This window comes from Falco peregrinus, chromosome 2, assembly GCF_023634155.1.
Source record: "Falco peregrinus isolate bFalPer1 chromosome 2, bFalPer1.pri, whole genome shotgun sequence".
Classification (NCBI taxonomy): Eukaryota; Metazoa; Chordata; class Aves; order Falconiformes; family Falconidae; genus Falco; species Falco peregrinus.
In genome coordinates this window covers 95,163,042-95,184,897 of record NC_073722.1, presented here as the reverse complement: position 1 = coordinate 95,184,897, position 21,856 = coordinate 95,163,042, and the positions used below count along the sequence as shown (strand labels likewise).

At 52.3% G+C, this 21,856-nt stretch overlaps 1 protein-coding gene across 10 annotated transcripts in view; it reads left to right on the top strand.

Moving 5' to 3' along the window:
• The first annotated feature begins 2,911 nt into the window (after positions 1-2,911).
• The window catches only part of CUX2 (cut like homeobox 2), a 69,144-nt gene continuing 50,199 nt past the window's right edge, over positions 2,912-21,856 (top strand). For 2 of the 10 annotated variants that reach the window (XM_055795952.1, XM_055795951.1), the window contains exon 1: positions 2,913-3,090. In XM_055795952.1, coding sequence (XP_055651927.1) covers positions 3,028-3,090 — 63 coding nt within the window. In that variant the 5' untranslated portion in view covers positions 2,913-3,027. Of the gene's footprint in view, positions 3,091-3,220; positions 3,328-3,733; positions 3,756-3,799; positions 4,126-21,856 lie in introns of those variants that run through there. The other 8 variants (XM_055795938.1, XM_055795943.1, XM_055795946.1 and 5 more) reach the window with 7 other exon arrangements.

Sequence of the window (21,856 nt, the reverse complement as noted above, 5' to 3'; positions counted from 1 at the left end):
TGCCCAAGGGGACACGGGGACACAGGGGGAGCAGGGATGGAGGGTGCTGCCCTGCACCTCTCCATCCCTCTGTGTGGCACAGGGCACAGCCCCTCTCCTCTTCCTTACGGCTCCCATCGATTTAATAGTGATTTGGCCAAACAGAAACATTCCTCCAAAGCCCACAATTTAATTTGCTCACCAAAGATGCCGTTAGTTCTATTTCTGACTTACGAGCAGGCTCCCCTGTTCCCTCAGCAGCAGAGTGGGGCAGTGATGTATGGGCATAAGATCAGCTTTGTGGGTGCGGGGAGAAGGTCCCCTTGGTGCGACCTGTCTCTGATGGTGCCCAACAGCAGATACCTGGAACATCTTGGTCATGAACAGATTGAGCCATCCCCAAGGGGAGGACCCCTTGACACCTTGGCATCAAACAGCAGAAACCAACTCTCACCTCAGCTAAGAGCATCCATCCCACCTGGGTTTATTGACCCACCTGTAACCACCCACCACCACTACCACCACCAGCACCAGCACCACCAGCACCAGCACCACCCCCCAAGCCCAAGCCCAAGCCCAAGCCCAAGCCCAAGCCCAAGCCCAAGCCCCACCCCCACCCCCGGCCCTGTGCAGGGCCCTGAGAGAGGGATGGAGGGATGGAAATGAATTCCCCTGGAGGGATCCCCGCCTTGCACAGCTGGTGCTCTCACTGCTGGCTAATTGCAGCCTCATTAAGCCAAAGGTGAGACACTTGCCTGGCACCACCAGCAGACCCAACCTCATTACAAATCTCAGTGCCTTCCAGGGGGCTCAGGTTTTCTGGTTTTTGTGGTTGTGGGGGCTGAGAGAGGATCTATTTATTTCCAGAGCAAAGCTGGGTGCTTGACTTGGGTGCACTCCAGCAGGGACAGTGCAGAGGCTGGTGATGGTTGGGGTCTTGGTGCATCCATGGAGTTTGCTGTTGATGCCAGTGGTGCTGAGGTTTCAGCTGAGTGTTTGCAACTGCATTGGGCTTCACCAGTTCCAGGCGGGCCGGGTGCTTTTGTTGCTGCACTGTGAGCAGGACCTGCCGTGGGAGCCCACTTCTCCAGCCAGCTCTGGAGGTGGGGAAGGAGCTGGAGCGGGGGTCTTGGGAGCGTCCAGGCTCTCTCTAACACAAGCCGTCTTGGCTCTTGCAAATCCTTTCTTTGAACTTTGATTTTCTGTTCACTTGTTCTTCTGCCTGAGGCGTTTTGCAATTGTGGGATTGTGAGCAGCTCTGAGTTTCTCTGACTGGAAGAGATGAGAAAGAAGAGATCATTTCCTAGCCGCTTGTGCTACAGCGTGGTACCAAGGTCACTTTGGGTGTCTGCCTTACCCTTTTGGACAGTTTTCCTGGTGCCGGTGAGCTTCAGATGGCGAGAAGGGAAGGAGCAGACCTGTCAGAAGCACCCGCAGAGCCGGGTGCGGTTTGAAGGCTACTCCTCTTCTTCAGTATCTTCTGAGCTCCAGCTATACTTTTTATTGGAATTCCAAGGGTTCTGCAAAATGCAAGTAACGTCAGCAGGATGATACCTGAGCTGCCAGGTGGGGCCAAGCCCCGGGATGGGGGGGATGCTGTTCTCTCCCCAGCCATGTGCAGGGAGAGGCTCCAGTGCCACAAGAGCCACGGCAGTGAGAGGAGCCAAGAGCTTTGGGGCTGGGATGGTGGAAGACCCCGAGTGACAGCTGCAGGAGTGCTTGTCCTGGCTTTGCTGGCATCCATGTGCACGGGTAGTGGAGGCTGCCGGGATGGCTGACCATCTTCCTCCAGCCCCTCCAACTCCTCCACTGGGATCTCCGCCGTGGCAAGCGGTGACGGGTAAGATGGGAGGAGCAGCACGCTGGTGAGCCAGGGGGCTACTGCGTGCTGCCCTCAGCCTCCCCGCAGCTTCAGAGGCAAAGCAGTGCCCGGGGCTGGTGAGCCTGGGCCAACGCTGCAAGGCTGCATCCCCCTCCATGGGGTGGGGTGGGGGGGGGTGGGGTGGGCAGCTTGCCCCACGCTGGGCCTTGGGGACCAGAGAAGGGCTGTGGGTTTGTGTCACCACCTGGCAGGAGCCCTGGGCTCTTCCATGCGCAGAGGCGTGCACGTGTCTGCACAACAGCTTGGGGTGTTACCTGCTCCTTAGCAGGAATATTAAAACGCTGCACTTGCTTGGTCTGCAAATACCCGCTGCAAAACGTACCCGAAGGGGCAGCTCAGCCCTTCTCCGCTGAAAAGCGAGTCACGGCCGGTGATGCTGGGGTCCCTCTGGTGCAAGCACGGCGGGAGGTGGGTGGGGTGGGGTGGCTGCTTGCCCCTGGGCAAAGGGAATTAACACTCAAAGCTCAATTAACATTGCATAGTTGGTTTGACAGGCTGTGGGGCAGAGGTGGGAAGTTATTCGGGTTGTTTTGGGGTAGGAAAGCCACGGGGGTATTTCTTGGCCAGGTTTTGGTAGTGCCCAGGCGCTGCTGGCTGCTCTCCGATGAAGTTGGTCAAATTCTTCCGTGCCCAGGCACGTTAATTTAAAAACAGAGCCCGAACGTGGCCTGGACGTTGGGATTTTTCCTGGAGCGCGTTTGCTGGAGCAACTCCCACCAGGGTCAAAGGTGCTGGATGTGTCAGGTTAAGGGAGGGCAAGAGAAAAACCCAGCCCCCGCTGAAAAAGTTTGACGGGTGGCTGCTGGGTGGCCGTTTCCCACCTTCCTGCGGCACTGGGTGTCACGGAGCCAATTGCGGCTGGGAAAGACCTTGGAGAGCCTCAAGCCCAACCGCTGAGCCGGGTTCTTAAAGCGCTGCTTTAAGAAAATACTGATTTATTTGGGGGGGGGGGGGGGATCGTTGCGCCGAGGTGCTGTGCCCCTTCCCCGGCGAGGTCCGGCGGGATCCCGGAGCCGGGGGGGGGGAGTGTTCCGGTGCCGGGGAGGGGGGCGGCCCGTCCCTCCCCGCGGGGCGCGGCGGCGGGCGCTGTGCTGCGCTGCGCTGCGCTGTGCTGCGCTCCCCTCCGCGCCGCTCCGCGCCCCTCCGCGCCGCCGGGCTCCCCCAAGATGGCCGCCGACGTGGGATCGATGTTTCGGTACCGGACGCGGTTTGATGTCCGCCGGCTCCAGGTTGGTGGCGGCGGCGGCGGCCGCGGGGCTGGCGGCGGGGGGGGGGATCCGGGCGGCCGCCCCCATCCCTCCCGCCCCCCCCCGCCCGCTCCCGCCCTCCCTCCGCCCGCCCTTCCCCATCGATAGGTATCAGAAATTGATCCCCGCCGCCGCCGCTCTTTGTTCGGCGCCGCCCGGGAGCATGGAGCAGCGCTAGCGGCGATGGAGCCGCCCGGCCCCCGCCCCGCCGCCCCCGAGGTGACAGCGGGGCCGGGGGGGGCGGCCGCCGCTCCGCCCCGGCGGGAGGGAGGGAAGTTGCGCGGGATGAAGTTGCGGGGAGCGCGGCCCCCCCGCGCCGCTCCGCCAAGTTTGTGGCGGTGCCCGCCCGCGGAGCGCAGCCGCAGGTGCCCGCGGGCCGCCAAGTGTCCCCGCCGCCTGTCGCCCCCCCCGCCGCGGCGGGGCCGGCCCGCTCCCCGCTGCCCGGGGCCGGCGGGGGCGCGGTAGCCCGGGGCGGGCGGAGCGGCGCCGGCCGGAGCCCCGCCGCGCTGCCATTGTTACCGCGGGCCGGGGCCGGCCGGCGGCGTGCGGGACCGGGGCGGGGCTGCGGCGCGGGGGCGGGGGGCGCCTTTGTGGCGCTGGGCAGGTCCCGGCCGCCGTGCCCCGCCGTGGTGCCCTCGGCGGTAACGGTAAGTCCTTTGTTAACGCGGGCGGGGGGAGGCTGGTCGGGGGGTGCTGGCAGCCCGTGACCTTAAATAGGCACCGCGGTCGCGGGGAGGCGGCTAATTAACACAATAGCTCGCCCAGCGTCATGGGATGAAACCCAGCCTGGCTCTACTACAGAAGCCGAAAGGCTGGTTGACACGGACATTAAATGGGTTCATCCCTGTAGGATATTACGGAGTTTAAGACGTAGCACGCTTCGTAGGGGAGTAAACAAATGGGAGTGCGATTTCTGGGGCTCCGGTGCTGCAGCAACAGTTCCAGCCTTTCATACATTTTGGCTTTGAAGCAGATCCCGTGCCGCATCTGTGCTAGGCGACCCGAAAAGTACCGCAGGTAGCGCGGCCGGCCGGCTGGCCACGACTGCTCAGCTCGGGCATTGTGGCTGGGCAGGATTAGGGCGCTCGGCGCCGGGGCTGGGCAGCGTTCCCCGCTACGGCACGCTGGGGACCTGCGGGGTGCGCGCAGACCGTTATGGAAAGGCAAAACGCTGGCGGCTACTTTTCCGTGGGTCTGTGGCAGGGGGAACTTTGCCGGCGGGGCCGGGCGGTGGGCAGCCCTCCATCCCGGTGGGGGGGGTGGGGGTCGGTGGGCAGGCTCCGTCCCTGCCGTTCTGCTGGACCAGGTGGCTGTGGCTGGGTGCAGAGCGGGAGAGGGAGCGGTGGGGATTGACTTCTGGGCAGGCTTCGTCGCCTCGCCGGGATGATGGTGGGAAAGGTGACCTTGTGCCAGCTTGGCCTAATGCCCTCTACTTAAAAAAAAATAAATAAAAAAAATGGGGGGGGAGGGGTGGGGAACAAAAAAAGATTAAACAATCCATTCATATTCTTCAAAGAGTTTTCCCTTTTTTTTTTTTTTTTTTTTCTCCTTCCTTATTAATGTATGTGTCTAAGCAGCTCTGCTGGCCTGGGGCTGGCTGGGAAAGGCAGAGTTTGAGCAACCCTGATGAATGGTGGGCATATGTAAAACATGTAGATAATGTGCTACTCAGCAGCACTTTGATCGAAACAGCGTTGAGCCTTTTTACAGCAAATAGTCTCGGAAATGAGAAGAGATAAAATTCTATCAAAGATAATACCAGACATATTTCACTGGGTTATGAGATTGTTTTATTGTGTACATTACTAATGCAGTATTTTTTTTACAGCTTTCTTGTATATAACAGTCATAGTGGGATTCATACCTTTATAGTTTTTTTGTGTTTTAATTTGCTCTCAGTTTATTATGTTCCGGTTAGCGTTGTATGGATTACACGCTCCGTGTGCCGGATGCTGTTTTCATCTAACCCATTCCGTGTTAAAACGGCAAAAAATGGGAAGAGTTGTGAGCTGCTGATTTGGGATAATAAATACAACCGCAAGTGAGGGGAGAGAGACCGATTAGAGCCATCTTTTATAAATGTCTTCACATCTCATTATGCAGATGAGCTCTGGCTATACAGCTCCAGCGTTTGGTTCGTCAAATAAAATGCTCTTCGTTTTATTTCCTGTAATGCAAATGCTCTCCGCGTGCCGGAGCAGAGTTGGGCAGAAACTTCGGTGGCGGCTCCGCCGGATGGCAGTGTGCCGGGAGCCTGGGAGCGTGGTCTGGTTGATGGAATGTTTTTTGCTGTTCAAAGTTTAAGGGAGAAAAAAAACCCCACCACAACCCACAACTGTGGATGTGATTAAAATATTACAACCTTATGATATTCTGAAGTGCATAAATTTTACATCTCAGCTACAGAGGGAGTTTAGACATCCATTAAATGATATGACAGCTTGACTTATCTAAATGTGCTATCATTTAACAATGTGTCAAAATTCTTCTTTATATAGACGACAGCAGTAAATAAGCTATCAGTCCTCTTGGCTGAAGTCTAATTCCTGCAGCTTGGACTAATAAACTTAACCGCGCTCGTGTGGAGCAGCCTGTGGGCAGGATAACCTTGGGGGGAGGCCAGGGTGCTTTTGGGGCTCTGGGTGGGGGGGCACTCAAATTCTCCGGGTCCCACGTGGGATTTTTTGGGCTCTTACGAGGGAGAGACTGGTGGGACCTTCCAGTTTTCTTCAGCATCTCCAGTACCCAACACTCTCCGTTCCCACCCCTGCTTTGCAGAGGTGGAGAGTGGGATGGTGCTGAGGTCGCTGTGCCCAGGGGCAAGAGGGGGGAGCCCGGGGGGGCTCTGGGTGCCCCATCTCAGGGGGGTTTTGTCTTTCCAAGTGGAATCTCAGGGTTTATGCAAGTGCAGCCTGTGCCCAGGGGCAGCTGAGGAGCGCTGTAGGTTGTGAAGGTGGTTTGTGCTTTCCAGTGGCTCCGCCGAGTGTGGGCAGCAGAATTGTCCCGCTTAAACAATTAATATGGATTTAGGAGCAGTGGCACTAATGAAGCCTGGTTCTCTGCAGATGTCTCATGATTGGGTTAGCTGTTGTCTGAGAATTGTGCACCTCTCTTGAGAGGTTCCCAATGCCCAGAGCATTCGTGATGGTGCTCATTGTGTGGATTCTCTACTGTTTCCTACTGAGGCTGTGCTCTGTAGCCTGTCTCTCGGCAGGAACACTGGTCATGTTTCTTTCTTTCACCGAGGAGCCCTCTTCCCTTAGAAATCTAGGACTGTGGTGGCTGGAAATGCTTGTCCCTTCCATGTGCCGCCAAGGAGGTTCAGCTGAACTGACCACCAAAGAAAGCACAGCTGATGCTCCAGCATGGCCCATTAAAACCTTGGCAATGGGGGGACTTGAGTGTCTTTGCATGTCACCATCATTGACCGCTTTCTGGTGTCCCCTTCCTTGACACCTCCACCGCAGCTCCTTCCTTGAGAGAGCCTGAGGTGCAGCATCCACCCTGCATCCCACTGTTCCCCCTAAATCCTTCATTGGGAACAAATATTTCTAATGTTTTCAATTTACATGTGAAGGGGAGGATGCGATGGGCCATGTTGCTGGTCTCACCTGCTGTTGGGTCTGTGTTGTGCGTTGGCAGAAAGTCAGACAGTGAAGTTCCTGAAGTGAAATGTGGGGTTTTGTGGGGGTTTTGTTGGTTTTTTTCTTTTTTTTTTTTCCTCTGAATAATTGAGACGCTGCCAGACAAGAAGAGAGCTGCAGAAAATGAGAGTTTATCTTTAGCTCCACAGCTCTCACTTTAGAAACTGGTGACCCCAATTCCAGCCCGAAGAGTGACTTCTTCCCTAATTAATAAATCCATTAATTAATTGTGTGTGTGCTGCAGCCCATTAGAGATGTACACGCTGGCCTCCTGATCCAGTTTAGTGGATTGTCTCTGTGGCCTTGGAGGGGGGGTGCTGTAAAAAAAAAAAACCACCAAAAAACCCCACACATTTGTGACCAAGAGGCAAATAGGGGACAGGGATGGAAGTATAATTTGATTTTGTGGGACTGGAGGGAATCGGCTCTTCCGCCTCCTGGTGGGCTTTTCAGCTTGTAGGTGGGCATGGGGGCAGCAAGCAGAGCGCTGGGGGCTGCTATGCCCCCCAAAATGGGGGGTGAGCATGGAGGGGGGGTTCATGGAGTACTTTGAGGCAGCTGGGGCAGTGGAGGAGCCCCTGGCATCAATGCCCTGTGTGGTTTGATGGCGAGAGGGGAGCAGTTTCACTGTGGTCCCTGGGCTGCATCGTCACCTCCCGCTGCCTTTCAGCCATGAGTTTGGCAGGGCTCAGCAGGGCTCGTGTGCTGCAGGTGGAGCTGAATATTAAAATGTTTGGTGATCCGAATTATTATTTATGACCAGATTAAGCAAGCAGTACACTCCCAGCCTTCGAGTCCTTTAGGAGGTACTTGCTTAACTAGATAACCTCGGTGGAGCATGCAGAACTCGCTGTTCATCTCTCTCCATATGTTGGCACAGGAGCTGCTCCCTTCAGTTAATTTTTCTTTCTGTCTGCAGAGACTTCAAATAAAAATGCAGGCATAATTGTTGTGCATGCCAGTCCCATAGCTACTTGTTTTCTCTGCTGAATGGAAAGTTAACTGTTGGCAGAAAAGCACTGTCTTTCAATGCAGGAGGCTTTGCTTGTCTATGATTTGGGGGCTGGAGTGGCCCGTCTGCTCCCCTGTTTTCCCTTCCTGCCTTTGCTGGTTGGAGAAAAGCAGTGTGTTTGGGTTCCCAGGGGTGGCTGTGTGTCCTGTGGGACAGTGGCGATCGTGCTCCCTTCCTCCCTTGGGTGCCGGCATAATCATGGTGCTGTACATCCCTGGCTGCAGGAATTCCCAAGTCTTGAATTTCAGGGAATTATCCTGGGAGCTGCTGACACAACATGGCAAATTGAAAATGCAGGGCCATTGTTTGCGGGGAGGGAGGGCGATGGCAAGCTGCAGCATCCTGGTCCTCAACAGCCTGCCTTGAAACGAAATTAATTTAGCGTTCAAAAGTGACAGTGTGTGCGCTCCCCCTGCCAGAGCTCGAGCCAGAAACACCAGTGCAGCTCGCTCGCTCTGTTAATGGTGTAGTAGATTCCCTCTTGGATTGGAAAAGGCTCATGAGAGGCATCCATTCTACCCAAAAAGCCTGGGTGAAGTTTCTCAGCACACTTCGTACCATCCTGCTCCTATTACCGAAAGATGTAATTCCCCAACTTGGGAGATAATAAGCAGGTATTGACTTCTGCTGGGGTCATTATCAAGATTTATTCAGTCAATATGGCTTCTTGGGTCAATAAATCTTGAGGTTGATAAAGGAGGAATATATACTTGCAGACTTTATTAAAAACTTTTCCCCTTTCATAACACTTTCTTGTGTGTGTTGCACTAGGATCTATGACTGAGTTTTCTTTAATTACTTTTTTTTTTTTTTTTTGTGTGTGTGTGTGGTGCAAGCTTTCTTGCAGCTCTTGGTATGTCTTGCCAAGATGGCAAAACCTGGGAAATGGGATTCGGCCATGTGCTGGGTCCGGCTTGCTTGAGATTGCTGCCCTGCTAAGAATCCCCCTCTCCCGGCTTGGCTTTGGTGATGGGGTGGGGGGCTTGGGGGGAGTGGGGGCTGCAGGTGCCTTAGCCCACCATCTCAGGGCTCGGTGGGTGGGGAGGATGGGGCTGAGCGTGGGGCATTGGGTTTTTCTGCGGGACGGTTTAAACTCAGGATTCCTGTTCCCAGCCCACTGTAAAAAAATAAAAAGGGATCGTGTCCCCTTCCCTATCCCAGGCTGAGAAATCTCAGTGGGTGCAAGTGATGGAGTGAAACAGCTGGGATGCTCTGTGCTGGGCTGGGCACTGCCCCAGCACCCGCTTGCTGGCTTGGGCAATGGCTTTGTGCCTCAGTTTCCCCAATCCTGGGCCACAAGGGATGAAGTACACTTGCAGACCAGCGTTTTGGGGCAAATCAGCCCCAAAAGGGGCCTGGCAGCATCATGGCAGTTGTGCCTGTGCCCTGGGTGCACAGCTGTGTGCTTGTCCATCATCTCCCGTGGTGAAGAGCCCTGGGAAGGGCTGCGCGTGCTGTTGGGGTTGCCCGTGCGAAGGAAGGATCTTGGGGGGCATCTCTGCGGAGAGGTCCAGGCTGGATCAGTGCAGTGAAGAAGTAGCTCTTGGAGCCAGCAGGCCACCAGCCACAGGGGGTCATTGGCAAAATCTAACCAAAAGGCTTAGGTAGCCTGGAAAGCTGAAGTGCTTGTTATTTACCGCAGTGCTTGTTAACGAGCAGGGGTGCAGCAGCATCCTCCCCTTCCCGGCTGATCCCAGCAGATCCCAGTTTGGGGTGGAGGGGGAGCCCGGCAGGAGGGGGCAATATCTGCTCACCCCAGACTTGCATGCAGGAACCTCGTCAGAAGGGCAGCATGCAACGATGGGCAACTTCAGCTTAAATATACTCATCTGTATATTTAATACGATTTATTTTGGCTGTGTGTGCTGAAGAGCTGCTTTGCAGTATTCCGTCAATTGGTGTTTTTTTCTTTCAAGCTGAGCTTCCCGATTTCCCATAGCTGAACAAGCCGACACCACCTTCCAAAATGGTTTCAGTGTGGTGTGGTGTTTTTTTTTTTTTTTTTTTTTAATACAGCCTTGCTGTGTAATTATTTTTTTGACTACTTTGGTGTAGCACTTAATGATTTCCCCAAAGCTGCAACAGGACCCCAGAGTATTGATTTAGCCGCAGTTTAAGCGACTTGCTGCTAACGCATGGCCGTTTTAATATTAATTGCTTGGTGTGTGCGTGCTAGCTAGTTCTTCTGCAACGCAGATTTCTAAAAAAGTAAATAACCAATTTGAACCCCGTGTAAATATTCCTCTGGTGGGAGCTGTGCCGTGCGTCAGCCGCTCTGAGCACGCTGCTGTTGCCTTTGGTAACGCTTCTGCAGTTTTACACCAGAGTCAGGACCTCGGGCATCCTTTGTTTTCTTCCGTCGGGATAACATAATAAAATATTACCTGGTGCTGGCAGTGGGTCTTGTAATGTGTGGTGTAAGCACAGCCGCTCACCGGAGCCGCAGCCGGTGTGTTATTGCTTAGCCTGGCTGCAGAGGACATCTATTCTTTATTAATCACGTCGACAGGGAGAGCTGCCTTGGTCTGCAGCTCTTGGAGCGCTTGGCAAACATTGCTTCATCCCTGGGAGCTGGGTAATTATTACCCCACATCCCTCCTGTTTCTCGGCCAAGGGGGCAGCGGTGGGGTCCGGCGGGGGAGCGGTGGGCTCTGCCCCACAGGGGCATGGTTTGGGGGGGTGGTGTTGCTAAAACCCTCCCCCCGTGATGCTCGTCTGCAGTACAGCTGCATGTGGTGGCTAGGGTGGATGATGGCAAGGATGATGCCCTCCAGGAGGAAGGCTCTGAGGGACCCCTGTGCTGTGGCTGACCGCTTTCCCTGGTGGGGCAGAGCATCGTGCTGGGTCCCGCGGGGTCCCTTGAGCAGCACCCTTGGGTCCTGAATCCAGCGCCTGAGTTGCTGGTGAAGGCTCTTCCATGGGGTCTCTCCCCCGTGAGCGTTTGCTGATGCCGGAGCGGGGTGCCCTGGTTCCCTTCCTCTGGCATGGACGGTGGGCTGTGCTCTGCTGATCCCAACCAGCTGCCCCCAGCCCTGGCGGAGCAGGGGGGCGCCCGGGGCCGGTGGGACCCAGCCCACAGCATGGCTCCGGCACGTGTCCTGGCACCCAGGATGGGGCAGCCATCCAAGGCCAGCAGCTTCGCCTGCTCCGTTCTCTGCTTGGCACACGCCACAGAGGTAGCGTCTCCTGCCACTGCACTTTTCTTTCAAATAAAAGCAGCTAATTAACATTATTCTTTAATTATTGCCTTTATCAACAAGGGGTCTGGTTTATACCAGCAGGATAGTCGCTTTCCCTTCCACTACCCAAGCGAATGCTTCAATTCCTGTTGCTTTTGAAATGAATTTGATGTCATCTGCCCATTGTCACTTAATGGGGACACTTGGGTAATGATTGCGTGCTCCAGCCCTGTTAGCAGCACTGCGAGCGTGTAATTTAGCCCCTTAGGCAACGGTACTTTTGAAATCTCTGGATAGTTTTGAACTCTCTGTTCTTAATTAAATATGCAATTTTTCACGGTAACCAGGTTAATTCTTTTGTGTTGTGTTGTAATACTGTTAGGAATTTTCATAGTTCTTATTAAACATTATTCAGGCATTGTGAATTCCATAATTAAAAAAAATGAAAAGAACAAAGCTTGATTCACTTCTTTCTTTTCCCTGGTTAATTTATCAAATGAATTTTGCAAATTTTTCTTTTTCTCCCCAGACAGCGTGCCAAGTGTTTTAAAGGGGAAGGATTTAATTGCTCTGTAGGGATTGGTTGGTTATGAAGGATTTGGCTGTTTGATTAGTAAACCCTATTGGGAATGGTTTAATGCTCCATGATCTTAAAAATTGTCTGATTGTTAGGCTCTCCAAGGATGTTTTCTCTTTTCCTTATGTACGGCAACGGCTTCGCACAAGTGTGATTATTAGATAGCGAGGAGGGAGCAGAGGGGTGGATGGTCGGTGCTGGGTGAGCCCGTGTGCCCTGGCAGTGCCGAGGGAGCCACCGCAGCCCCCAGAGTGGTGGTGGTGGTGGTGGTGATGATGGTGAAACAAACCAGTGGTTGTTTGTGTGCATCCCTGCAGATCATGGGAATGGAGCGCTGGCTGGGATGGGATGGGGCTGCTCCTATGCTGGAGCCTGTGCTCAGCTTCTTTTCCATGACTTGTTCCCCAATATCTACCTTGTAATATAACGAAATTATACAGAATATCTGATTGACCAAGAGGCAAAACCCTGCTGTGTTCTTCATGTTGGAATCACTCTGGTATCCCACTGGGTGGCATCCCTGTAAGGATGCTAAAGTGCATGGGCAGGTCTTGCTGGGGGACATCCTTGCAGCCCTGGCTTCAGCTGGGCAGGACCCTGCGTGAGGAGGAATGCGGGCCTGCAGCCTGTGGGGGGTTTAATCCAGGTCCCCTATAGCTGGGGGGCTCATAGAGCCCCGGTCCAGGAGTTATGTGGGCAATCACCCTGCTCCAGCTGTGGCGCCTGAGGATGTCCAGCCAGTAGCCTTGAAGTGAGGAGGCTTTAAAGAAAGGGAAAAAACAGCACAAAAATGCTCTGCTTGTGTTTTTCGCTGGCAGGGCTGGTACCCGCTGCCCAGTGGCTGCTGCTTTTTTATTTCTCCCACCCCTGCATACAGGGAGCTGTGCTCTGCCCTCACGCCCCCAGCCCCGACGCCTTCAATTTTGGATTCAGAATCGAATTTGGATCCAGAATCAATGGAGGTGACGTCTGCTCACTGACGTCAGGGCCCTGGGGACGGGCTGTGACTCGAGACACTTGGGGAGAACACGGCTCTCCAAAATCCCTGCTGGAGAGGAGCCCAGGCTTTGCTTCTAGGGTGGCTGGGGAGCATCCCTGTGGGTGCTGCCCCTGCCAGCAGCTCTCTGTGCTACTTTTATAATTTTGGACTTAATGTCAGGGGAGAAAAAGTCACTGTCTGGTGTTTTTAGCCATACCGTCCCAGTTGGGGTCCCCTGGGTCCCCCTAGGATTGTGGGGTGATGGATGGTAATGGACTCAGCTGGGACTGAGGGCAGCCAGTCTGCGGGGGTTCCCCAGGGTTATTTGGGCTTTAAGGAGGGGTCAGAGAGTCATTAAACTTATAAATATATTTTGGTTTAAGAGAAGAGCCATTGTTATCATCAAGCTTGGTTTCTGTGGTGCCGTGCCAGTTTTTCCCCATTCTGGTTCAAGCCTCTTGTGTCCAGTGGGATCAGGCTGGTGCTGCCTGCAGCCAGGGCAGCACCTGGGCAGCTTGGGGTAGAAAATAAAGTGTTCAGCAGTGTTGGGCAGGGAGTCTTTACCCCAAAGAGCATGAAAAGCTGCACTTAAAACAGCTGCTTCCCACCAAAACTTGCTGGAAGATGTTGATTTGAGGCTTGGGGAGCCAAGTGCTGCTGCTGTGGCTTGGCTGGTGGCAGTCCTGGCTCGCGCTGGGTGCTGGCAGTGGTGCTGAGTCGGAGCCTGTGGTGAGGCTGGGGCTGCTCCACATCCTGGGTGCTTTTGGGTGAATGGTTTTTTTTTTGGGAGGTGGGAGTCAGCCACATGCAAGTGCCCAGGCTTGGTGCTGGGCAGAGCTGAGCCTGCTCCATGCCAGCTGGGTGTCGCCTGGGCATGGTGTGACCCTGGGGGAGTGTCGCCAGCCCATCAAACAAGATCCAAGAGGCAGCTCGCAGGGTAATACCAGCGGTGGCATCGACCCATTGCCATGTCTCCATCACTGTGTTGAGCAGGTGGGTGAGGAATGCAAGCGGGGATTAAAAATAATAATTAAAATTAAAGAAGAAGAAAGTTGCCCATTGCTCCGTCAGTTTTCCTGTTCCTCCATGGCTGAAGAAGCAGCAATGCTGGTGTGGCTAAAGCAGTGATGCAAGCTATTTGCTCCATGAATTTTGCTTGGCAGTGGTGGCCTGGCAGTGCCGTGCGGAATCCAGCAAGTAATGTAAAACACAAAACAAACAAAAAAGCCCCCAAAACCTAAAATACAAAACCAGAAGAAAAAAAATAAAAGAGGAAAAAAAAAAAAAAAGGGCTACACACTTGCAAGGCGAAGCTGAGCAGACGCCGGTAATGTATTCCCAGGCATGACACAGAGTGGCAGCGTGTCATGAACCGTGTCCCCAGGGACCCCTGGGTCTGTGATATTGGCTTTAACCCCCACTGGCTCTGGCCGGGGCGTAAATTCATCAGGCTTACGGGTATTGCTCTTGGACTACTGAATAATTTACAGTTGCAGAGCCCAGCCAGGTTCAGGTCATCGGGGTTCATGGGTTAATAACAGGTTTGGTTTTTGTTGTCAGCAGCTGCCTTGATAACATATGAAAGAATCCTATTCTGTTGATTAGATTTTGAAATGGATCAATTTTTAATCAGCAGAACATCTGACTCACTCAATAAGAGTAGCGTGGTGGAGACAGGACGAGGGGCTCGTTATTTACAGGATTGTTTGTTTTTACTAATACGCAAATTCTCGCAGGGGCTGGAGCCTGCCACCCGCCTCCCCCTGCCCCGGCTCCCCCAAAATACATCTGTGGGATTATCCGCAGCTTCGCACCAGGTATTTGATTCCTCTACTGATTCGGGAGGAAATCCATCGTGCTGTTTAAGAGATCCGAGGGCACGCTGAAGCTTTGATTTAGCTATCTGTTATTATCGATGGAAAAAACATTTACTTACCAATCGCCAAATCTTATCTAGAAAAGCACCTTGGCGTGCTTGGCTCACCCCTTCCCCAGCATCCCTGCATGTTCCACCCCCCAGGGCCACCAAGGAGCACCTTCAAGATGAGCTTGTGGGTGCTGGGAGAGCAGGGGACAACCTCTGGCGGGATGTGGAGGCGTCCTGGCCAAATTCCTGGGTGCGAGCAAAGTTTCAGAGGGAATAACTTTGATTTCCTCACTAATACTAGAAAAGCTGGATCTCCCTGAGAAGTCAAATACTGGGTAGGGGCCTGGGTAGGTGCTTTTAAAATTTTTATATATATATAATATTTTTTTTTAATTAGTTAGGATACAAAAAGAATCCCAGACTTGCTTTTGGGATTGCATTGCAGTATTGCATTGCATCTTGACAACTGCATGTGTTTCTTTTTGTAAAGACATGCATAAAATACTATTTCTTATTTCTTTTTTCTTTTTCTCCCCCTAAATGCAATCCGCTGGGTCAAAATACTGAAGCAAGTGTTAACAACCACTGAAAATGAAAAACTTTTTATTTTTTTTTAGTAACAGAAAAAGTAAAATTCTTGTAAATACAACTTTGGGAAGAGCGTCACTGGAGTGCAGGTGACGCCGTAGTGGCTGGCTGGGGACGGCTGTTGCTGGCAGATATTGGTATGGATAAGAACTCGGTTGTGATGGTAATTTGCATAGTTTTGCCCTGGGTGCTTTGGGATTTCACTTTTAAGCCTTGTGCCTTCTGGCAGTCTCCTTAACCTAAATAAATATTTTCCCTCTTGCCACAGATCAATTAAGATCATGGCTACGTGGGGGCTCACTCCTGGCAGGGTTTTTTTCTCCTTTTTTTTTTTTTCTTCTTGAAACGGTTGTCTTTTATTTAAAATTGGGCGTATTTATGAATTTACATATGTAGGTTTTTTGCTGGTTTGCTGGGGTAGTGGTTTAAGCACCAGGAGAAGCGTGCTGAGCCTCTGGCCAGTGGTGGGGATGCCAGCGATGGGATGTGAGCGTGGGGATGAGCTTCCAGCTCCCGCTGGGTGCCATCACTTATTCCGTCCCCGTGTCCCCCGTGTTGACTGATGTTTGGCCACAACCAGCCATGCTCTGAGGTCTCCTGTGGGACTTCACAGCTCCTGGTGTTCTAACAGTGCCATAAGCCCAAGGGCTTGTTTCCTTAACATGGAAATAGCGCTGCAGGTAAGAGGTGTTTGCAATAGCTTATGGGCTCTTGCGCCTGCCAGCCGGCATGGGCGATATAGCAATTCCTGCTAAAAACATCACCAATATCAGAAGGTTAAATATGCATATTATATCATCCCTGGCGGTGTTATTTTCAGGAGAGCAATGGGCGTCACAAGTTCACGACTTTGAAATTAGGTTTATTTTAGCGATGGCAAACGCACATCTCTGTTGAGCGTCTGCTGGTTATTTTCTGAGAAAGGTTGAGAGAAGAACATTTTTGTGAAGAGTAGAGGGGCAGCTGACCTGGTTTTTATTTAATAAGAGGTGCTTAGAAGGCATCGATGGAGATGATCAGTCTTCAGCGTCGGGCAGTGGGGAGCTGCTCAGTCCTTGTGCCTGAGAAAGGCAGCAGTTCCTCTGGTAACTTATTAACTCTCAAAATTGCCCTTGTGTTTAGCAACTGGGTAAATGAATTGCTGATGGGTCCCTGAGTTTTAATGTCATTGCCCTGGCCAAGATTGACCCAAAAGACTGCCGGGGCCAGTCCTGCCGCCCCGCGGGTGCGGTGTGGTGGGAGCCAGCCCCACCGGTGGGTTTGGGGATGGTGCTGTGCTGCTTCGCCTGCAGCTTCAGGGCATGCAAGGAGTTTTGCAGCTCAGGGTTCACGTTGGGTCTATGAATCTGTACTTGCGCCAGTCCCAAGGCTGGCTGGTGCAATCCTCCATCTGTTGCTCGAAAGCTGAGCTGGTTTGATCTAGAGCTACTGAGACCACCACGTAGTCCTGTCCTTTTTCCTCCTTGATTTTTAAGCTGTTTATCTAGATACGAAGCTCCAACAATTTTAGGCACCACAGGGTGTTTGGGTTCATTGGCTTTTGCTAATGGGGTACCTGTGGATTGCCTTTTGGCAGCAGTCCTCTTCTTCTTCCCCATCCCTTGGCTATGTTATTAAAGAATCCCCCTCCAACCAGCATGCATAACCTGAGCCTGGAAGGGTTTCTGTGTTTCAGTCTTTTTATTTTTAGGCCAATAATTAAATGATAACGGAGCCCAGCATCTCTTTATTTAAAGAGCAGATGGAGCATCCTGAGTATTAGCACGGTCCTGGCTCTGACAGCGCCAGCGAGTCCCGGAGCTGGGGGTTTGGATGAGCCCCCCAAGGACTGTGTTATTTGGCCAGGCAGCGGGCAGCAGCGCCGTGGGTTGCCGCTCAGCAGCCGTGCCGCCTCTGCCACGCCAAATTACAAGGGCATCCTTAGGTAGAGGTGAACCAGGATGCTTTTCTGCCCTCCCTTCCTATCCCATGGCTGGATCCCCGTGAGCTGCTTGGAGAAGCACTTTTGGGCTCCGATGGGTTGTAACTCCTTTCCAGCTGTCTGAGTCGGTACAATCCGGTGCGGCTGCTGTGGGCTCAGCCGGGTGCCAGTGGCTCTCCCTCCATCCCGCCTCTGTGAGCAGCCCACAAGCCATCCGAGGAGCTGCGGCTTTTACGGTTATAACTGGTGTGGGGTTTTTTTTGGTGACAAGTGTTTTATAATGGATAATCCCAGTCTGCTACTTTAAAAAGCTATAAAAGAAAATAGCGCAAGCACTGGCTGCTGAGCTTGCCCGAAGCTGGCTGCTCCCTCTTCACCAGCGCCAGCGCGGAGCCGCAGTGATGCATTTGGGGCTGCAGCTGCCGGCGCGGAGGGTCCAGATCAATCGCCAACAAAATCCCCGTCTTTCCCCATTTTTTCTCGAACCGGCATCACCATCTAGCAACCGTGTTGTTTACCTCCCACACTGATGTCTCATTGAAATACCCTATTTTTATTTTTTTCTTAAGCAGCTACAATTGATAATTTAGCTCTGGATAAAGCAACCTTAGAGCTTTTTATTTCTCAGAGGCCAAACATTGATGTTGTGTGAAATGGGAGCTTTGAGGAGGCTTTGTATGGAACTTAGCTTCCTGAAAAATTTATTTACTGCGACTGTGATCTGCAGGAGCGAATTGATGTTTATCTATAGTAGTTCTTGCCAGAAAAAAAAATGCATAACTGCACTTTCTTGGGAAGCCTTGAAAGGCCTTTTAAATAAGTGTCTAATAGTAGGCTCTCAATAGCAAACAGCCAGCTTGATAGACAGTATACAGTATATTATTAACTATAAGCAGGCTTAATCTTTTTCTCATGTTTTAGAGAATGCTTTATAACCTTGTGGCCAAAGAATTCATGATCACCAGGTATTTGAAGCTAAGCAAAATTATACTGGCTGTTACTGCTGGGAGATCAATACTGCTGGGAAGCGCGCGAGGCTGCGAGCTCCTGCTTGCAGCCCGTGTCCTGGCGCCAGCTGCTCCCAGGCAGTCCCAGCTGCGGAGCTGGGATTTAGGTGGCACATCCATAATGTGGAGGTCTCCTTGGAAGAGGGATGCTGAGGGAGAGAGGAGTATTTGTTTATTCTCTATTGCAATTGCCAGGTGGGAGCTGGGGGTCCTGGCAGCGTGCTGGAGTGGTGCGCAGGTCCCCACGGAGCTGCATCAGGGGGCAGGATTTGGGTCCAGTGGGATGGAGCCAGCTCATCTGTGTCTTTGCTGAATGTGGTAAAAAAATAGCAGAAGTTTTCTGGCTGGCAGCGTTTGCCACAAGACAAGGGCACTGAAATCCCCGGCGAGCATCCGACCACCACCTTTGCTGCTGGTCAGGAGCCTTTGCTTGCTCCAGGGTGATCGCTGCCACGTGCTTTAGTGCCCTCATTTGCAGTCATGTTCTTCTGCTTTTCCTGCCTGCGCTGAGCTGGATCCTGGGAGCTCTGGCCAGGAGTCAGGGAATCAATAGATGGTTAAGGTGATAAGTGGCTTTGCTAAAAACCAATTTTGCAAGAGGAGTTTGCAAAGAGGTTAGCGGAGAGGATCAGCATCTGCACCCCCCAACAGCTCGCTCCGGCCAGGAGCTTGCCTCCGACCTGAATTAACCTGGGAAGCATCCTTGGTGTGTCACGGCCGCTCTTCTGCTTCTGTAAATCCATGTGGATCCTACGGGAGCGTGGACCCAAGGAATAAGTTGCCTTCCTCCAGAGAGAGCGTTTGGGGAAAATCAGAAGGGTGAATGTGCCTGAAGGCAATATAAAATTAAACAAGCAGAATTTGTTCAGCTGATAACTTCTAGCCAGTCTTGGAGCCGGCAGCTCTGCTGGCATCACGCTGGCAGTATTTACATAGGGATGAAATGTTCCCGTACGGCTCCTCCGGCGCTGCCAGGTCTAAGCAGGCTTTTCTTTTAATCTCCACCACAGCTGGCTGCTGCTTCCAACTCTGTTTTCCCTTCAACAGACACAGTTGTCGTGCCCACCGTTGAGAGGATGCCCAAGCCCATTTGTGGTGTGCTTGCTGCTTTTGGTACAGCTCGGTGGTGCTGGTGGGACGGTGCTGTGCGGGGACACCCTGCTGCCTCCCGGCACCGAGCACAAGTGCCCCCCAGTCTCGTGTCCCTGTAGACCCCAATTGCATGTTGCTGCAAGAAATGGATTTGGGAGGAATGGTCAGAAATAGGGAGGAACAGATCTTAGGGGTGTTTCCCCAAAGCAGTTTTGACCACCAGCAGCTACTCCATGGTCTTTTTGGAGGAGATGAGGCTGATGGCGCCTCAGATCTTCCTAACTAAATTATGTCTCTTCCAAATGCAAAATCTCTTTGCACATGTGATGAGTCCCTTAGGACACAATCCAACTTGCTGGTGTCTTTATTTGCTATATCCAAGGGGTCCCAGCTCCCTCCTGGGACTTTGCTGACCTGGTGCTGGTTTCATAGGTGGCTCCTTGTCTGTGTGGAAGTCCCCGAGCCCTGCCTGCTCCTCGGGGCAGGCTGCTTGGGGTGTTTCTGGTGGCATGCCTCAGAAAAAGTTGGCTTGGGATGCAGTTCATTGGGCTGGTGACTTATCTGAGGGCATTGTAACATTCCTCTGGTTCATACCACCCCTTGTGCATCCTCCTCTCCGTTGTGCCCGGGCTGCAAGGTGACAAAGGTGTGGGCTTGCCCACCTATGCGTTTGGTTTTCTATGGGCAGAGACCTGAGTTGTTTTTAGGTTTTCTGGCATTTCTCAGGCTTGACTCCTCTTTTCCCACCTACTAGGCTGGGGATGTCCCCACACTCTGACCTCTAACCTGGGGCACTGGGGCACTGGGGGCTGATGGTGGGATGAGCTGGCAGCAGCCATCCCCTTGCCACGGTTCTTTATTTTTCCTGGTCGTCAAGTGGAATTTCTCTTTGGCCGGTGACCCCAGAAGGAGTGTCATGGGATGCTCGTGTGTTTTTCTTGGGCTTTGCTTTCATGCCGTTATTTATTACTATGTTGCTTCATTACACAGCCGCAGTTTGAATGCTGTGGCTGAAACTACCTTATTATTTTATCGTTTTTAATCATCATGGGGAGGCTGTTTCTGGATGCTGATTGATGGAAACATCTTATCTACTCTAGTCAAAGTGTCTCCGCTTTGCGTGGTAATGAAATAGTTTGACACTTTGACACGAGTGGCAAACACTTTTCCGACGATGCAAACAGTGGAGACTTTGATCTAGGTGCAAACTGGTTTCATTACAACAAACACAGCCCCCTTTCATCCGGAAAAGAAGATAAGGGGTTTCAATTGGTGTGAAGCAGCAGCTGCTTTTAATGATTTAAAAAATAAAAATCAGGGGAAAAAATATAAGAAGAGTTAAACTATTACGTGATGTTATAAACTAGCCCCAGTGCCGTGCAGTGAAATAAGGTAGGCGTAAAACCAACAATACAAACGATAAATGTGAAAGAATCCTCCTAGAAACTTTCTCTTATGGGAGATGTTCTGATTTGGTTTTCCCAGTATTTCAAGCGAGAGCATCTTCAGAAGTGCCTTTTTTGGAGAAAAAATCATCCTGTTTTTCATAAAAGTGATGTTTTCCATGGAAAAAAAACCCACTTCTACTATTAACTTTTTTTTTTTTTTTAAATGAACTGTGAGAGCAGGCAGCCCTTTTGGGGACTCTGTGGTTTGGTGCCAACGCAGAGTCCTGCCCCGTGGCTGCATCCAGGACAGCTCCAGGAGATGCTGGGGCTGTGGTGGGGTCTGCAGGGCAATGGTCCCCACTTCTCCATCTCATCATTTCTCTGGGCAGTGGATGCATCTTTTCTCCCTCCCTGATTTTTCTGCTGGCCAAGCCTGGAGATAGTTTGAATCCTGGTGGGAAGGCTGGAGGGAGGAATCCCAAACATACTCCCAGGCTGACAAAATTCTGCTCAGTCATGAGCTTTTCTTTTTCAATATACAATTTTGAGTAGAAATGGGTAAAATTCCTCCCTGGCATAACTCCATTGGCATTGGGCTGTACTATGCCTGGATTTGGCACAAGTAATTCTAATTAACTGAAGCAGCACCTTCTATCTATTTTGAGTGTCGAGTTTGGGCACGAATGCCCTGTGAGCAGCTGAAGAGAATTTGTGATGTGTGGAAATTGTTAGGTTCAGCAAATCCTGAGGTTTATATGAAGGTTTTCTCTTCCCATTCTGCTGTACAGACAGGAGTGGTGTCAGCCGAGGTGCTGTGTTCGGTCCTCTCACTTCGGGAGTTTTGCTTTTAACTGTTTTCTCAGAAAATCTTTTTCCTTTAAACGTCTTGGACTAGGTGATTGTTGTAGGTCCCTTCCAACTGAACCATCCCATATCCCGTGTCCCATCCAGTGTCCTCTCTCCAAGCCACTGCTGCAGCAAGCACAGCCTGGCACTTGGAGTGGGATGTCCCTTAGGAAGTGTGACACCATGGGATCATGTCCCCTCTCCTGGCAGCTCATCCCAGGGCTGAGGCACTGGGAACGGTCCCCTCCCTGTCCATCCCACCCCATCACTGGCTAGGATCCATTCCATCACCATTCGCTGCCACTGCAGGCTGTGCTGGGATGCCCGCTGCTGGGGACCCCAGCACTGGGTTTGTCCCCTGCCTTGCCCTCGAGCATTGTCCCTCAGGATGTCTCTGCCCAGATCCATAGGGCAAGGAAACATGGAGGTGGTTACGCATGGACAGAAGCACTTAATGTGGTGCCTTCTTAATTAGAGCAGCAATTCCTGCTCCTTGCCCTCATCCTGCCTGCTCCACGCCAGGGGCTGGAGTGCAGTGAAATCCTCCCTGGGAGATGCTGTATTTGGAAATGACAGGGGATTTGGGCTTAATTTTAGCCAGAACATGTGGCTCATTTTTAGATGCTTCTCAAGTCACGGTGGCTTTGT